General features: G+C 38.4%; 1 protein-coding gene across 18 annotated transcripts in view; it reads right to left on the bottom strand.

The window, feature by feature from the left end:
- The window catches only part of REV3 (recovery protein 3), a 43450-nt gene that overhangs the window by 4822 nt on the left and 21448 nt on the right, over positions 1-17180 (bottom strand). For 9 of the 18 annotated variants that reach the window (XR_016050045.1, XM_020674138.2, XM_020674139.2 and 6 more), the window contains 7 exons: positions 14417-15770; positions 9984-10250; positions 9428-9906; positions 8142-8287; positions 6077-6671; positions 3354-3500; positions 2563-2838 (listed from right to left, as the gene is read on the bottom strand). Coding sequence is in view for 14 of the 18 variants with exons in the window: in XM_020674138.2 (XP_020529797.2) it covers positions 2563-2838; positions 3354-3500; positions 6077-6671; positions 8142-8287; positions 9428-9906; positions 9984-10250; positions 14417-15770 (3264 nt within the window). In the remaining 4 variants the exon portion in view is untranslated. Of the gene's footprint in view, positions 1-2562; positions 2839-3353; positions 3501-6076; positions 6672-8141; positions 8288-8897; positions 9907-9983; positions 10251-14416; positions 15771-17180 lie in introns of those variants that run through there. The other 9 variants (XM_088859318.1, XM_088859317.1, XM_088859320.1 and 6 more) reach the window with 7 other exon arrangements.

Here is a 17180-nt window from a genome sequence, read left to right as displayed (position 1 = left end):
AAGTATTGTAGTACCTATTTACATTGTGTGAACTTTCAATGGATCAAACTTATGAGCCACTTTATGAAGGTGTGGGAGAGAGTGATTGAGCAACACCTAAGGCATGAAACAAGTGTATCAGAAAATCAATTCGGTTTCATGCTAGGGAGGTCAACAACCGAGGCTATTTTCCTACTCAGGCAACCGATTGAGAAGTTTTGGATGAAGGGAAAATGACCTCCACATGGTCTTTATTGATCTAGAGAGCTTATGATAGAGTACCTAGAGTTTTGATTTGGTGGGTGTTAGAAAAGAAAAGAGTCTCCAATACGAGGGAGTGCTACCTAGTGTACAAACAACTGGTAGAGAGATGAGTGAGTTTTCAGTGACAATAGGCGTATATCAAGGGTCAGCATTGAGCCCCTACCTCTTTGTCTTAGTTGTGGACAACTTAAATAGGCACCTACAAGATGAGGTACCATGGTGCATGTTGTTCGCAGATAACATAGTTTTGATCGATGAGACCCGAAATAGCGTCAACATAAAGTTAGAACTATGGAAAGAAGCTCTAGAATTTGAAGGTTTTAAAATTAGCCAAACAAAGCTAGAATATATGGAATGCAAGTTTACAGTAGAAACGAGGAAGTAGTCAATGAATACCAAAAAGGCGATATCTTGGGTCGATAACTTAGGAAAATGGCGAGATTGAGGAAAATGTCGCACATAGAATTAGAGCTGGGTGGAAAAAGTGGAAATGTGCAACTGGAGTTTTATGTGATAGTCGCATACTGATGAAGCTGAAAAGCAAGTTCTATAGGACCAGCTTTATGGGGCGGAATGTTTGCCGGTCAAAAAACAACATACCCATAGAATGAGTGTAGCTCAGATGAGGATGTTGAGATGGATGACTGGTAAGACAAGAAGGAATAGAATTTGTATTCATACATTCAGGAAAATTTAGGTGTAGCACCAACAAGTGATAAGATGAGAGAAAGTAGACGTACGTGGCCTGGACATGTGTGGGGCAGACCCAGTACATCACCTGTTAGGAGGTGCGAGTTAGTTCAAGTGGAAGGTTCAAAAAAGGTACGGGGTAGGCCCAGAGGATATGGTTGGAAGTAGTAAGAAATAATATGAGGACTTGTGACCTCATTGAGGGTTCATGTAGCCAACCCCAATTAGTTGGAAAAAGGTTTTGATGATGATGATGATATTAATGTGCTTAAATTTTATCTCAAATTTACACATATGATCAAGTTCTAACGAAAAAAAATTCCTCAAAATAATGGAAGCACCATTCAAACTGGTATAACTTCCCTTAGATGCAAGAGTCAACAAGAAAGCCAAATGGATGCAACATTATCAAAGTACTGCAACAATATTGTATTACCATTATTAACCTATGCATTGCAGGGTCTTGCTGCCAGATTACTTCTTCCTGTTCCAAGATATTTTTAGAGTCCAATCCAAGAAGCAAGTTTCTCATCATCCATTAGCTGACTCCTCATGTTCAATCTCTTTCAACTAAGGGCATTAACACTAACTCTATATAGGTCCTCAGCATCCATTCTTTTAGATATCATTTGATTTTCTGGAGCTTTCTTCCCAGCCTGAAACAACCCCCGCTATCCAAAACCAATTCTCGAAGTCCATGATAACAAGACTCTCCGATCATGTAGTCTCAATGCAAGAAATGGTTAGTACCCCTCTGATGGAGAAGCAAAAGGAAGCCCATGGATATGACAGAAACAGGACTCAACAGGATAGCATGCCTGGGGAAACAAGTCTACAAATCATCCAAGATGTTGAAGCGACGCAATCACACCAGCACTAGCTCTTCCTGATTATTTAACCTAGAGAATCACTGAAACTAGAGTTAACCATGCTCAGGGATCATTTTATTATTAGAAGGGGCATGGACTTATTTGTAATCATTTTATTTGATCTAAAAAATATGTATCTTGAATGAGGAAACAAAAACTTATAATTTTCAGTGACAAGGCTCCTCGCATGGTTTCAGATACAGCTTAAAAACCCTAGGAGGTATGATTAAGGCTAATAACAGGCATGCCCAGGAGTGGTTGACGGACACGCTTGGAAGTTCTCTCAGAAGAAAACTTTCCTCACAACTTACCAACTAATCCTCTGAAAAGCTAGCATGGTTTTTTAACGGCCAAGCAAAAAGTATTCCAAAATGGAATCAGTTGCAAATTCAACAACAAAACCAGTACTAGTTTTAGATTTAATCCATGTAGCTTGGGTCTAGGTATAATCAGAAGCACAACACCAGCTGCATTAATTTTCCGATTATATTTGCACTAAATGGACTGGATATGGCACAAATGCACAAAAAGAATTAACTTAACCCAAAGCAACCAAATAAAGAGTATGAGCTTCAGGTGCAACAAAAAACTAATTACCAAATACATTAGACCAAATGTCTTTGATATGATGCTTAAGGTGCTGACGAATGCAACACTCTATCCTAAGTTCAAAACTTCGAATTTTATGGATGAACTACCCAAAAAGAATAAAACATGTGTAAAACAACTTCATTGGATGGAGTCGAGAAAATCAGCATACCTTTTTAGGCACATACATAACACCATTTGGGGTAAGTAATATTTGATCCTTTAGATGTGACAAAATTGAAGCCTCAGGGGTAAATGAACTGACCCCCAGTACATTTGCTTTTGCGGGTGTAACATTTCCCAGGCATGTGCAGTAGCAGAGGTTATACGCAATTAGCATTGATGGATAAAGGGATTGAAAATCCAGAACGACCACTGGATCAGCACAAAATCCAGATTCTGGCTCCATTACAAGAGGAAGACACTCCATTGCAGGTTGCAAGGCCACCTGAGCCATCAGAAATTGCGATATGTGAATTGAGACTCTTCTCAAGATGCATGTATTAAATGTATATCTATAACAAAGACATCCAACTACAGAATATTGATTGATACACTTATGCATCAATAACAAGTTAACAACAACAACGATAAATGCATATAAAAGTCTATAGCAGTTGGACAATGGTTTCAAAATATATGCAGCTTGGTAACTATTGCAGGGAAAAGAAAAGTCGTCAACTGATCTTTAGATACATGGGAAGTGTGATAAAGTCCAGAGGTAAGTTGCTTAGAAACAAAATTAACAATTCATCACTTGATCAGAATCGTTTTTACTTTGGCTAGACATCAACTTGATCGAAATAGATAGTTTGAAAATAATTTACACAGAAGCATTCAGTTTCACTCAACCATACACAAATAACATTACAAACCACAAAGTCAATTGCAACACATCCGAAGAAAACGGTCAGATGTGGCCAAATATAAGTTAATATAGTATCAACAATACAAGTATACGACCTGTTGCTTGCTGGGAGAGATGACAAGATAGTTTTGTGTATGCGCTAATCTTAATAACATGGACTCAACACGGTATTGTGAACCACGAGACAGCACTGAGAAGAAGTCGATGCCAAAAACTCGAGCAAGTTCAGCTGTCCGATTGATCTGAGAACAGGGAGTAAATATAGGTCAAAATAACAGGCTCAAAAAATGTACAAACCAAATACTTCATGAAAATAGAACTTATCAATAATACAACGGATAGCAAACAATAAATGCCATCAAAGACATGAAAGACCTTGAGGAAATATGATATTTTCCAAGCATTGAGGTTGCTTACACATTTTCAGTACTAGATCAATCTCAATCTAGAGATGGCATCTTATAAAAATGATTAATGGGGAGAAACAATTATGGGTGCCTAAATGACTGGCAACATAGGCTAGTTTGATCAGGAAAAACATGGAAATCAATTGAAAGCAGAATCCTGTCCCTACAGAAGATTGGACATTTCAATCCAAAAATGCACTTACAACTTGCTCCTAGCGCGGCCTTTACGGGAGCTGTTTCCATCAGTGTTGTTTTCTTTTATTGATTGGGTCAGGAAGTCTCCATTTTATTTAATGTTCGCTGAATGTAATCATTTGTTGATGAAGTTTTCTAATGGAATATAGAACAATATTCACTAGAAAGTATGCATTTATTTTATTTTATTTGTATCTATTTGCACGTGCATGTCAGTATGTATATTGGTAAAGCTGTCACTGAAGGTCTTTCAAATCTTAAAATTTTTCATAAGCACCCTCTGTTCGCTCACTACCACGGATGCACCCCCTCACTCCATGCAACTGTGGTAAAATCCCAATTCAAACTACAAAATTGGAAGAAATCCCTACCTATCTTCATAATATAAGCATCTGAGAACTTCTAAGATTGCACAAAGAATATATATAGAAAAGCAATAAGGATCTTCAAAGACTGCGGCCAGGGTACCAATGGCTAGGACTACACTATATTTGTAGCTCCCAATACTATGGAAGCCAATATCCACGCAAATGGCCCAAAACAAGGCACCTTTAGGAACCTTCGGTACACACCAGTGCAAATAGTCGTTGCTTGTGAAAGGAAATTACTGTAATCTCATTCAGTGCCTTGTAATGAGGAGGCGGCTGTCGCATGATTGAGGTGCCCCAACATGGCCCCAGTGGTGGGGGATGGTTGTATTATGTATTAATACATAGCAGTGCAATTGACGGAGGTGATTATAAATTAATTCATATGGTGCGAAGTGATGGAGGAGGATCATATATTAATATAGAAGGGAACAAGGGAGGAGCAGGATTATATATTGATAGAGATGGGAGCAAGTGATGGAGGAGGACTGTATATGAACACACATAGGGGAAGGGGGCAAGTAATGGATAATTACATACTAATATGTATGGGGAAGGGGGCAACTGATGGGAGGATACTTATCTACTATAATACATATGAGAAGGAAGAAGAAGAACCAGGTGACTAGAACTAGGGGCCTGAAGAAGAAACGATGTCAAGGAGGGTGAGGCGCCCACCTTGGCAAAGGGCCCCCTCTGCCCTAGGCGCCTGCCTGTTTCTAGGCTATGCACCTAGGGCCCTTGCCAGCCTAGGTGGGGGGGCCAAATTTTATAACAGTGATCTTATTGCTTGCTCTGCAATTATTTTCTTAGGTTAAAATATGAACAATGATAAAAAAATCAAAAGTAAAGATACCTACTCAAAAAATTAAAAGGGGAAAAAACAATTAAACGGCTAAATACCTTATCAAGGTGGTAAAATCATCCCATTTAACAACAAGATAGTTACTTTTCAAGTTTCATTACAATCAAGTAACTCCTTAAAAACATGTTAAAAAATAACCAAATTGCTCCTATCCAAGACTGGGAATCCTATACAACAAAGCATATTTATGTAATTTAGCCCCACTTAGGCCCAAACCAAATGATGATAATAATGCAGGTGGTTCAGGGTTAGGAAAAGAGAAAAAGGTTTAAAATGAAAAAAATGAGTTCCATGTTGCCAAACTTGAGAACCAGGGGTATTATTGTCATGTAGCCCAGGCTAATTAAGTAGTGCCAAATTAACAAAATACCCCTTTTTATTTAGGGTTCCGATCCTGAACAAGGACAATTTGGTCACCTTTTAACATACTTTTTGAAGAGATATCCAAGTGAAATGAAACTTAACAAGTAACCATTTTAATGTTAAATGAAATGATTTAATCATCTTAATGATTTTGTAAGGCGGTTTGACCATTTTTAGTGTTATTTCCAATAAAAAAAAATGAAAGGTCAAGATATAAACCACTGACTGGCCTGGATAGATACAAGTAAACAGATCAAAGATATTTTAAATGAATAAAGAAACCCGCAAAAGATTAGGCATGATCCAGAGGAATATGGACTCTTTGAGTCTTTCAGCAGATTAAATCACAAGCATCTAGACATCATTGACTAGAAAAAGTAAAAAATCCAGAACTGCCTCTGGGTCACACTCTTAAATAAAACTATTAAATAAAACACTAGAATCACATTGTTGAATAGAACTTCTCAATGGATGTAACAATTGGTTCAACCACTACAGTAGGAGGTCAAAACCATCCCTAGTAATCAACCCAAACTAAATATGCAAGATGGTATGGAAAGTTGGATAGAACAAGAAAACATTAGCACAAATCAGGAGCAAAATGGATGTTGCAAACAGACCATGTCAAGTTGATCCATTATCTCGAGATTAAGCTTTGCCCTGTCTGTGAGATGTTCAATACAATGGGATCTTGCTCCTCCACAATCACTAGAAAACCAGCTAGACAATATTCTCCATGGAAAGGATGGAACTTTTCGCCTTAAAACAGCTTCAGCTACAGCTTCGAGGGTGTGCATACCAAGCCTAAGTTCATTACGCATTATTCGCCAAAGATTTAACACAATCCTCCCACCAACATGGACGCCGCTAGTGTGAGTACGGCCCCATTCATCACTAATTATTGCATCTTCAAGGACTACTGCATCAGTAGGAAAGTCATCCTGGAGCAATATATCTGATGTGTTACTTTTAAGGTCCTCTGATTCTCCCATTAAATTTTTTGTTTCAACCATAGGTGTCCGAGAAATATGCTTAAGCAAAGGAATTCCAAGGTTGGCGGCCCTTTCAGCTAGAAATCCAAGTGAAGAACTTTGGACTTCCCAACCCATGATGATGTCAGGATCAAATGAGTACACTAACTTCATAAAATAATTGAACAGATCTTTTTCTTCTGTTGTCACAACCAGATTGCCACCAGATAATTTATCTAAATTTCTGCAGCACAAATAGAACGAGCAAAAACAATTTTGATCACGAGATATATAGGACAAACAGAAATTCAAGCAGCTCACTAAATTCTCTTTTTGAAGCCAATCATAGTTTATGATGTAGAATGACTTAGTTGTCGTATTTATGCACATTATATACATGTATAAGCATAAATGTGTACCAGGTTAATAAAAGCAAAAAAGGATATACATATGCATATCTCAGATTAAAAAAAAACAAGATATACATATGTATATCCTATATACACTGCATCTATGCACAAATTCTCACGCATAATTGACAATATTTAGTTAGCCTCAATGGCATCTGAATAAACTTAACATGCTCCAACATCATCCACACACTGAGAGGCAACAGAAAAGAATTCAAAGGTAGACCAAAAGCATTAAAAGCTAGACAAAAGCATTACAATTAATAAGAATAAGCATTGTGCTTTGTGGTTAATCAGTTATATTGCACTAATTCACTTGAGTGCAAGTGCAAACCCCCTCATTTTTTAAAATATAACAGGAATTCTGCTAGTTAACCATGATTGCAAGTGCAACCCCCTCATTCGTGCAGGCAACTTTGAGTCAGCTTCCATCATATTTGGCAGGAGGCTAACATGGAGGCGGACACTTTAGCCAAGGCAGGTGCTGCCAATTTAGGGCCCCCACGAATCTTTTGAGCTTGATTTCAGAGTTTCTTGTTTATCAGTTGCTTTGTTTTTCTCCTCTTCATTATTACTTCTTCCTCACTTCCTTCTCTATCCCTAACCCCCATGGCAGAGAACTTGGTTTATGGTTGGCCTCCACAAAATTTTTAAAATCCTTGGCTGAACACCTGGCTTGCGGGTGGCCTCCACTTATCTTTTGACAGATGCACTCCCCAGAAGTCCTGTGCAAGTGGGCAGCTTTCCCCACCCTTCCTCTCTCCTTTCCTCTCTACCCATCAACCATGGCCCAAATGGCGCTTGCACGAGTGACTGAACGCCTGATATGTAGGTGGCCAACCTCTCTTTTTTGTTGTTGTTCATTCTTTTTTGCGTATATTAAAGCATTTTTTGTACACGAGCACCTGGCTTCTAGGCTGCCTACCACTCACTTCTCATGTGTTCCTTTTTGTGATTATCTGTACTCATTAATACACTGTCACCATTTTCAAGAAAAAGGAAAAAAACCATGGTATCATCAAATCCTAAATCACAAGTAGGAAATATAATTTGTCCACCATGTATCCATGACAGAATTGCAATTTTACAGTTTGCCATCCATTCTAGATGACATGCAAAGTAATATGCAAGTATAGAGAGCAGAAAGTAGACCATTCAGAAGTCTTTTCATCCAGTAAATCAATATTATCAATGAAAATTTTTTCAAACATGATAAAGAAAATTAATATTCGCATCCTCAACATACCTCATGCTAAGTAGCAGTCAGCAAACAAGTACTAGCCAGAAAACTTAAGTGAACGTACCTCGTACATGATTTTCCATGTTTATCCCACAAAATAACATGCACTTGTACCCCTTGATCAACATCCTCCTGAATCACGATCACTATGACATTGATAGGGTCATACCGGGGATCAGGTCGAAGGTCTCCCCTTGATTCGGCAAGGACCTGTCCCACAAACCACACTCTAATTAAGAAGGTTACCAAAAGTAATCATCATCACTCCAACCTCATGCCACTAGATGCAAAAAATTTCAAGAAAGCTATCTACTGTACTTATGGAGACAGCTATTGAGAATGCAAAATGACATGAATGAATAGCCTCAAACCAAAGACAGCTGTATTATTGTATGACCAGTATAGTAATTAAAGAAACAAATGAATGACAAAGACCCCTGGTATAAGATAGTCGGGGGAAAATTGTGACAGAAAGACCAAAAATGTCCATCTATTTATTGGTCTAGGAACATCTCTACCAGTGCTCTTCAAGATAAATAGCATGCTCTTGTAGTAAAATGCACCCAACTATCAGAAAAGTTTTGAACATAAACTGCAAACTGACAGAATTGTACCAAAGCTTCCAGTAAGGATAACGACTACAATTTCTTTAAAACATATCATATCTAGAAAAGAAAAATACAAGATAAATATACAGAGACAGGTCACACAACTGGTCAGAAATATTGGACAATCACAACCAGCGTAACTGGGAGCAACAACCACTAACACCATGAGCTAAGAACCGAATCCAGTCACATGATAACCACTACACAAAGAAAAGAAAAGCAGATAGCACTGACCAAACTAGAATAAAAAGGTACATAGACCAGTGAGTAGTCCACTCAAGAATGGATCCCACTCTGAAATAAATTTCAAAAGATTGGAAGACAATTCACAAATTATATCAAAACCAATTTTGCGTCCCCTAACGAGAGATCCCAACATGAAGGTACAAACACCAGTAAAAAGGGTTAACCAGGATACATGTTACTAAATAACATCAAAGACCTCTATTCCACAATACCAGCTAAAACCACGGTTAAACACCATGAAACTGATGGTGGAGAGGGAGGAGACAATTCGGAACTTTATCTTCAACTACTAACAAAACATTACAGTGCGTAGATGTCTCATAGTAGTCTCCTGCCAAGATGAAGCTAACAAAGAATATCTCAAATCAATTTCCAAGCCTGCCTGGATTTTCAAAAGCACAAAATACCAATGGAAAACAAGTTAATAATTTTATGGGAATGAACAGCTCTGCATTCACAACTCCTGGCTTTGAAGGGGAAAATATGTTGTTTCTACCTCCACACTGAACAGGGTTAGCTGTTGGCCAGCACCAAAACGTGCAGGATCACGAAAACCAATTTGGCTAAGAGGAGTCAGCTTTGATTTTGCAGATGGGCCTGAAATCTGTGAAACTTCCTGCCAAATGTCAACATGTTTTTCTTTCTTGTGCGCTTCTTTGAAGGCCAGGTTCATATTATTGACATTAGTTTGACACTCTACATGTTGTGCCAAAGGCTTTTCATGATGTTCCTCACTTAACTGATCAGGTAAATGGCTTGGTTTTGAGGATTTGCTGGTATCAGGAGACATCTCAGAGTAGCTTTTATGAGGGCATTCCAGGTGACTGGCACAAGCATTTGGAATTTCTTTGGCATCAGAAGCTGTAAGGCGATTTGGATGACTATTATTCTTTCCAAGACTTAAATCTGTCATGTTCATTGGGGAAGTTGCCTCCAAGACCTCCATCACTGTTGTAAATTTCTCTCTGCTTGTACCTGAAATTCACACATTCAGAAACAAACTAAAATGGTGTATATCTGCAACTAACATGATAGTCTTGTCATAATCATACCCACATCCTCGACCTTCACATTTTGATCTTTGACTTGCAACAACCAGTGATGAACATGAGCCAGAGAAGGTGGTGACAATGCAGGAGTTAACAAGAATAAGACGGAACCATCATTCTGATAATAGACAGGAAGACCAACTATAGTATCCAGTGCTCGATTGACACCAAAAACATCAACATCCATGTTTGATATCCTAGAAACTTCCTTCGGGCCATCTACATCTACAATAAAATATGGAAGAAGGCTATCCACATGCCCCTTTCCATCTGCAAATGCATGCATATCAGACAAGAAATAAAGTTGATTAGAACCCTATAGCAACCAAGAAGAGCTTTTCCTTGGGTTATCAAATAAACAGGTAAATGACAAACCTCAAAAACACAAAACAGAGAAAGAGTCCAGCTGAATTCTAAAGTATATCTTTATATCAAACACATTTTGACAATTAAGAGAAATGATCCAAATTTTTGAGCAGTGATATTTTCTTACCATAAGAAATGCAACATTAACAATAGCAATTACCAGAGAAGTTCAATTTTCAGTATGTGCAGTCATATTAAAAAAGCATGAAAGATAACATTTGCTGCCCATGACAGCACGTAATGCCATAAGTCAGAGAAAGACCCCAAAACAAAATGCAAAGGAAATACCAAGGGCCACACTATACCTCTAAAACATCAGAAAAACCTTCGTATAAAAATTTTGGGAGAAATTTTCAAAAAATCAAGCAATTCATCCAATTGAACATAAAATCAGAAACCAGCCATTTAAGTATAATCAAATTCTTCAACACAATTACAATTAGCTCACAGCCAAGAACTAAATGCCATAAAAAAGCTTTCAATTTATATACTTCAACTAGGTAAGGCATAGCTATCCAAGGAAAGAAACTTTTTGCAAGTTAGGATATAAATGAGATCTCGGATCAGCTTGGTAAGTTTTGAAATTAAGTTCAAATTTCTATTAGATTCAAAGATGCACACAAATCATGTGCTTATCATATCAACATGATACATTAATCATTCCTTTTCATGGTTTCTAACTTCTTACGCCGAACATTCATCCATTTCTTTTATTCCATAAGGTATTTAGGTTTTAAAAAACGGTAATCCAGATCGAAATCGCCCAATCCGGATGCTAATCAATGGGACTGGTCCGTTTCCCACCAAACATCAGGAAACAGTATACTCACAAAAAAAAATAGAGAATAAAAAAAATTGAAAAAAATAATACTTCTGGCCAGTTCTCTGGTAGAACCAGCCAATTCTGTCAGAGAACCAGCGAGAACCAAACCCCACCTTTTATTTTTTAATATTTTTTTCAAATTTTGTTGTTCTCTACTTATAAATTTTTTGTATTGGCCGACTCACTCGGTCGGATTGCCGATCTAGACCACCAATCTGCTGTTTGGACCAATTTTTTAGATGGCCAATACAAGTCACTGATCCGTTTTTTAACCTCTTACGCTATCTACCAACCCAAATTCCATGCACAGCCTCAGTTGCACATAGAAAACAAGTAAGTCTCTAGTTTTATTGCATGTCAAGGCCTCAGTTGCACAAATAATAGTTGCAATTTCCGTGAAGTTTTTTATTGTATACAATTGTTTTTTTTTATGATTCGTTACATTAGTTTTGAGCAATGTTAAAGAAGTTGAATGCAGCCGCCTAGGCAGTTTGGGGTCCTGGCCGCCTAGGAACAAGGACTCACACTCACCACCCAAAACCCCCAACAAACACCCCCAACCCCAAAACCCTCCCCCCAAAAGGAGAGAGTTCCTTGTAGAAATATCCAAAAAAAAAGAAAAGAAAAGAAAAAATAACATGTAAAAATAACAAACAATAAAAACAAACAAATAACATGTAAAAATATTAAAAACAAAAACAAAACAAAAAAAAAAAAATCAAAACATCACACTTTATCATCATCAACAGCAGCAGCATCCAAGCCTTATCCCAATTATTTGGGATCGACAACATGAATCATGTTCCTCCATTCTTCTCTATCAAGGGCGTCATACCCTCAGTAAAACCAAAAGTCACCATATATTTTCGTACTACTTCTATCCATGTCCTTTAGGGCTTTCCAGAGTCTTCCACTTGAACCAAATCGCACGTCCTTACCGGTTTCGTAATAAGCCTACACTACACGCACGCACACACATATATGTATACAAAATTCGAAAAGCTTAGTGCAATACAAAATTTGAATATATATATATATATATATATACATATATATTGTATTGCACTAAGCTTTTCAAAATGAATTCGATATAGGTTCAAACCGCAAAATATTCACAGAACATTTCAAGCTCCCAACTACAAACATGTAAAATTATTCTAAAAGAAATAAAAAAGTAAAAGAATATCAAATGATTCAAATCACAATATAAAAGAAAAATACAAAACCTTAATACATTATACCAAAAAAATACAAAACCCGAATTACAATAATGTAATACACTAACCTTTTCAAAATGAAACTAATATCGGGCCAAGCTGATGATCTTTGGACGCCAAAAGTCCTCTTATCCAAGCTCCAAAAACTATCTCAAAGTATTCCTTTAGTTTTCACAAGAAATTAGAAAAGTTGAAATTTTTTCAATCTAGCAAAATATCTCAAATGCCAAGTTTTTTGAGAGTTTTTCTCTCTAGTATGCACAAGAGGGATTTTAGGGGACTAGAATATCCTCCCAGACCCTTACCCCACCCCACCCCCCTCGTTTTTAGGGGGGAAATCTCAAAAATGCCCCTGGCCACGGGCATTTTTCCATCCTCACCCTATCGTGGGGCACTGCATAGGCACCTGCCCTAGGCGGGCTAGGCGCCGCCTATGCGGACACCAAGACACATGGCCCCTAAGTGAGCCGTCTAGGTGCCACCAAGGCGTTTTGGCCTCCCCACCGCCTAGGCGGCCAGGTGGCCAAGCAGCCAAATTTTCGAACTATGGTTTTGGGAAAAAGATGATAAACCTGTCTGTTACACTTACCCAACAGGCAGGTCCAAATCCAGGTCCAAGCTCCCCAAGAACATTGGCATGCACAGTTGACAAATTCTCATCAATTATAAATCACACATAAGGGGTTTCATTTCCTCCAGTAGATGAGAATGATTTCTTATCTATCTTCAAATATGAATATAATAATATTCCAAATCTCCATAGGAAAGAAGCACTAGGAAACAGTCAGCAAAGTTGTTGCATGCTCTAAATTTTAAAACTGCTTTCAAACAAGCGAGCCGTATTAAGTGAGCATTTATATCACAAGACAATGACCACATGCCTAAATAATATGGCCGCATATGAATACATCTTTTTTTTCAATCAATAGCTCTGTTTTTTTTAAATTTTTCTTTACACCCATTTAAGAGTGACAGCTTCCCAGCCTGGCCCGCCACAACTCATTGGGGACCCTATTTTTTGTTAACCCTGCATACTGCAAAAACACCACCGAAACACCCAAGACTAACCCAAAAAAAAAGGCACTTCTTTTTCCTCTATTCCCAAAAAATGGATGACTTCTATCATATTCCCACCCCCCACCACCACCACCACCACCACCCCCCTTCCTTTTTTTTTGGGAAGGGTGGGGGCCTTCAATTATATGAGAACTGCTTCTTAAGAGTGAAGACAACAGTTTTTAAGGTTGCCCTTAAAGTAACTAGGGTTGTTTCTTTGATAAGACTACTAAGCCGTCCAAAATGGGGCCTAAGATGATGGCTACCACAAAAGCCCACCGGATTGGATTGGTCCAGAGTACTTCTCACTCAATATATGAGCTGGTGCCGTCTTGAAGCTAATAAAATAAATCAACAGAGCTGGTTTTCACACCAACTTTTTTAGTGAAAGCACTCATCTATATAATTAAGACCATTCATCTTTAAATGGGATGGGTTTGGTTTAAATGGATGGCCGAGACTACTAAGAAAAGAGCGTATCCCAAAAAATTACACAGCATAAGCATAACTAACATAAGAGGTGCTGAAGACATTTCCAGGCCTTAAGGTTAACACAGATGCTCCATAACTAAATCAATACAATGTGACATGAAGTAATGATAGGTACATGTGGCAGTTACCGCAACCAGCATCACTTTCCTTTCTTAATCAATAATATTTTATCAACAAGAGAAGTAAGAGATTAAAATAAAATTAGAGATTTCTTACAAAGGCATAACAAAGAAGTGTGAGATAAGAAGAAAATGATAGAGCTAGAAAAGAGAGCCACACAACAAAGATATCATAAAATACATCACTCCCTGATACACTTTCTAAGGCACAAATAATAGAGGGTACTCATCATTTAAGTTGGTTATCATATCAAATGAATGAAAATAATGATCAAAATCATGTCTGCCAAGAATGAAAACAGGGAGTCAAAAAGAAAACAAAGCGAGAAACAGAAGCAAAAGAAATTGGAGCAGTGAACTCACCCTTTGGCAGAACAGAGCTGCATGCTAATGGATCATCAGAAATGCCATCTGGCATCTCATCCAAATCAAGACAATGCAAGGAAGGCACATCACAGTTCACCCTATGTTGTCTTTTTATACAATTAACAGTGGGGGGCTTACAGTTAAAGGTTCGTACAATAAATTCTTCATGGGACTTCTCTTCACCATGTTTTCCAGGAAGGACATATTTTCCCAATGGTGCATTCACATCAATATGAAAGCTTGATCCAAATTTATCCGCCTTATCAATACAGCCTTCTTGAGTTTTTCCACTAATGCAATCAAGACTATCTGTTTCTGCAGCTTTAGCTGGAACAACCGGCCCGTAGCTTTGTCCAATAAGCCCTTCTCTCGTGTCTTCCACTTGTCTTTTGCTTCCACCTAATGCTGAAAATGGCAATGGCATGTATCTGGGCAAGATGTGATTAACAGGGTACAATTCAGTGACATTAGAGCCTAACTTCGTGTGGGATGTATCAGCATCTTTACTCTGTTCAGGAATTACAATTGACTGGTTGAGGCAAGGTGATTTGGCAACAACTTTTTCATTTGCCCAGTTGCAATTTCCAGCATCCACAGACTCTGCAAGGGATAGGAATTTCTCCTCATTTGGACCCTCCCCTGAAACCATCCTTTTAAAAGATCTGGAATTGTAAAGCTCAGATGGCTCACTTCGAGAATTACGCTTCCTCCGCATTAGGTCCCTCATTGAACATTCAGTTAACTTCCTTCCTGGTTTAAAGTCTAGATCCTTTGTATATTTCGAATACAAAGAAGGATCGCAAGGTTTACCAGCTTCACTTCCAGAAGATGAGCCCGTATGATTATCTTGATCACAAGGAGAATGCAACTTTTCATGAACATTTCCATCAGGGGAAAAAGGTAAGGGGCACCATTTAGGATGATTTTTAGTTGCACCAGCCACACCCGCACTGCTATCTCCTTCAGCATTCCTCCTGGTTCCACTTTCATTCGGTGCTTTAGATGGACAGCCAGACCTTGAATGCAAAGGCTGATCATCTGATGAACCATCAATTTGAGGAATCGTATTTCTCAAAGTCTTCGAATGATTTTGACAATCAGAGTTCAAGGCTTGTTGGTTCAAATCCTCAAATTTCTGTATATCAACTGAATCAAGAATATCCTGGCATTCCTTTTGGGACTCACTCTCATAATCCGTATGAGCTTTCTCCAAAACCTTCTCTAATGCTGTATTAGGCAACAAAGGACTCAATATAGTCTCATGAATGAGTTCATCATCAGTGCTAAGATCCTCTAGTGCCTGAGAAGAAGCAAGCCACTGTAGAAGCCCAAGGTCTTCAACATCTACCACCTAAAAGATATAATTCTTGGTTGGTAAGAAGTGAGGACAAGCTCAAGATTTGAGTTACTTCCTTATTGAACATTGTAAGCTTAACAATTTTAATTAAGGAAGGATGCCCATACCATTCTAAATGCAAACATAAGACCCCAGGCTACATATTTCTGAAGACATGTACAAAAACATGTGAAGCTAGTTACTGCTTCAGAAGTAGACAAGTAACTTCGAGGATATTTTGTTCAGGTTTTGTAGCCTTTAAAGCCCATGAAAACATGTAAATAAAAACTATAGTGGATATGCACTTAAGTGGGAGTGCGTGTATTGGTTGATTGATCTAAGGTTATGTGGTTTAATGACCATTGGTCGTGTCCAAAACCCTTACACCTGGGCATATGGCACTACCAATGAGGGTTTCTAAAGGGTCCTCCCTTATTGATGTCAGAGAGATGCCCAATGATGTTTTGTAGGCCAAGAGAACTTTGTGGTCTCTTGTCTACGATTTGTAGGCCTGTTAGAGCAAGGGCTAAAAACAAACTTCCACACGACATGTACACATAACAGCCCCATTCCAGGAAGCAAACCTCCATGGGATATGTATACTTGTGCATAATGGGATTCCCCTTTCTGTTTTGTTGGGGCTGAGTGGAGCCCCTATGCTTTTTTTTTTTTTTTTTGGGAGTGGGGGGGTGGGGTGGGGTGGGGGGAGAATAGGGGCCTGCCCCCCACGCATGGGGGGCCCATATGGGGTGGCACGTGAGGCCAACTAAAGCAACACGCCCCACATGGTGATCATGCCCCTTTATTTCAAAACTGTGTTATATGTTTTTTTATTTCAAAGAGATTTTTGTTAGAGGAAGCCTTGAGAAAATCATTGAGACAAATTTTGAGAGCATATTTTGTGGGAGTAGAGAATATTTTGTATTCGAAATATATTATTTCAATCTTCAAACTTTGAATTTGACCAAACCATTTTGACATTAACAATTTTTTTGTGCGATAAAAGAAAATTCTAGTCAAAATAGAGGATGAGATTTGACTGGTCTTATCCTAAATTGCCTAGAAGTGGATGTGAGTCAAATATTCAGGGGATAAGATTCCTAGATTTCTCTTTAAATCATGATGGCTGATTTTTCATATGGATGACTCACATTTGTCTCTCTCTAACCTCAAATATTACTTAGGAGTCCTATGGCCCCAAGCGGAATTCTAATTCGGATAGGCATACATGGACCTCTTGAAAGTTATTTAGCCCTCCTCATTCTAACCACCTGATTTCTTAGCACCTCTCTCTCCTTCTCTCACCTCCATATTTCTCTCTGCCTCTCTCTCTCTCCCCTAGTCTCTCTCTAGGGGGTGGCACGCCCAACCCACTTTGTGAAAGGGTGGTGCCACTAAGGTGGCATGCCCTAAGAGTCCGAAAGG

The sequence above is a fragment of the Amborella trichopoda genome, chromosome 2, assembly GCF_054954075.1.
Source record: "Amborella trichopoda isolate Santa Cruz 75 chromosome 2, AtrichopodaSantaCruz75HAP2 v2.0, whole genome shotgun sequence".
Lineage (NCBI taxonomy): Eukaryota > Viridiplantae > Streptophyta > Magnoliopsida > Amborellales > Amborellaceae > Amborella > Amborella trichopoda.
The sequence above is the reverse complement of the archived record's forward strand: the minus strand, read 5'-3'. Positions and strand labels throughout refer to the sequence as shown.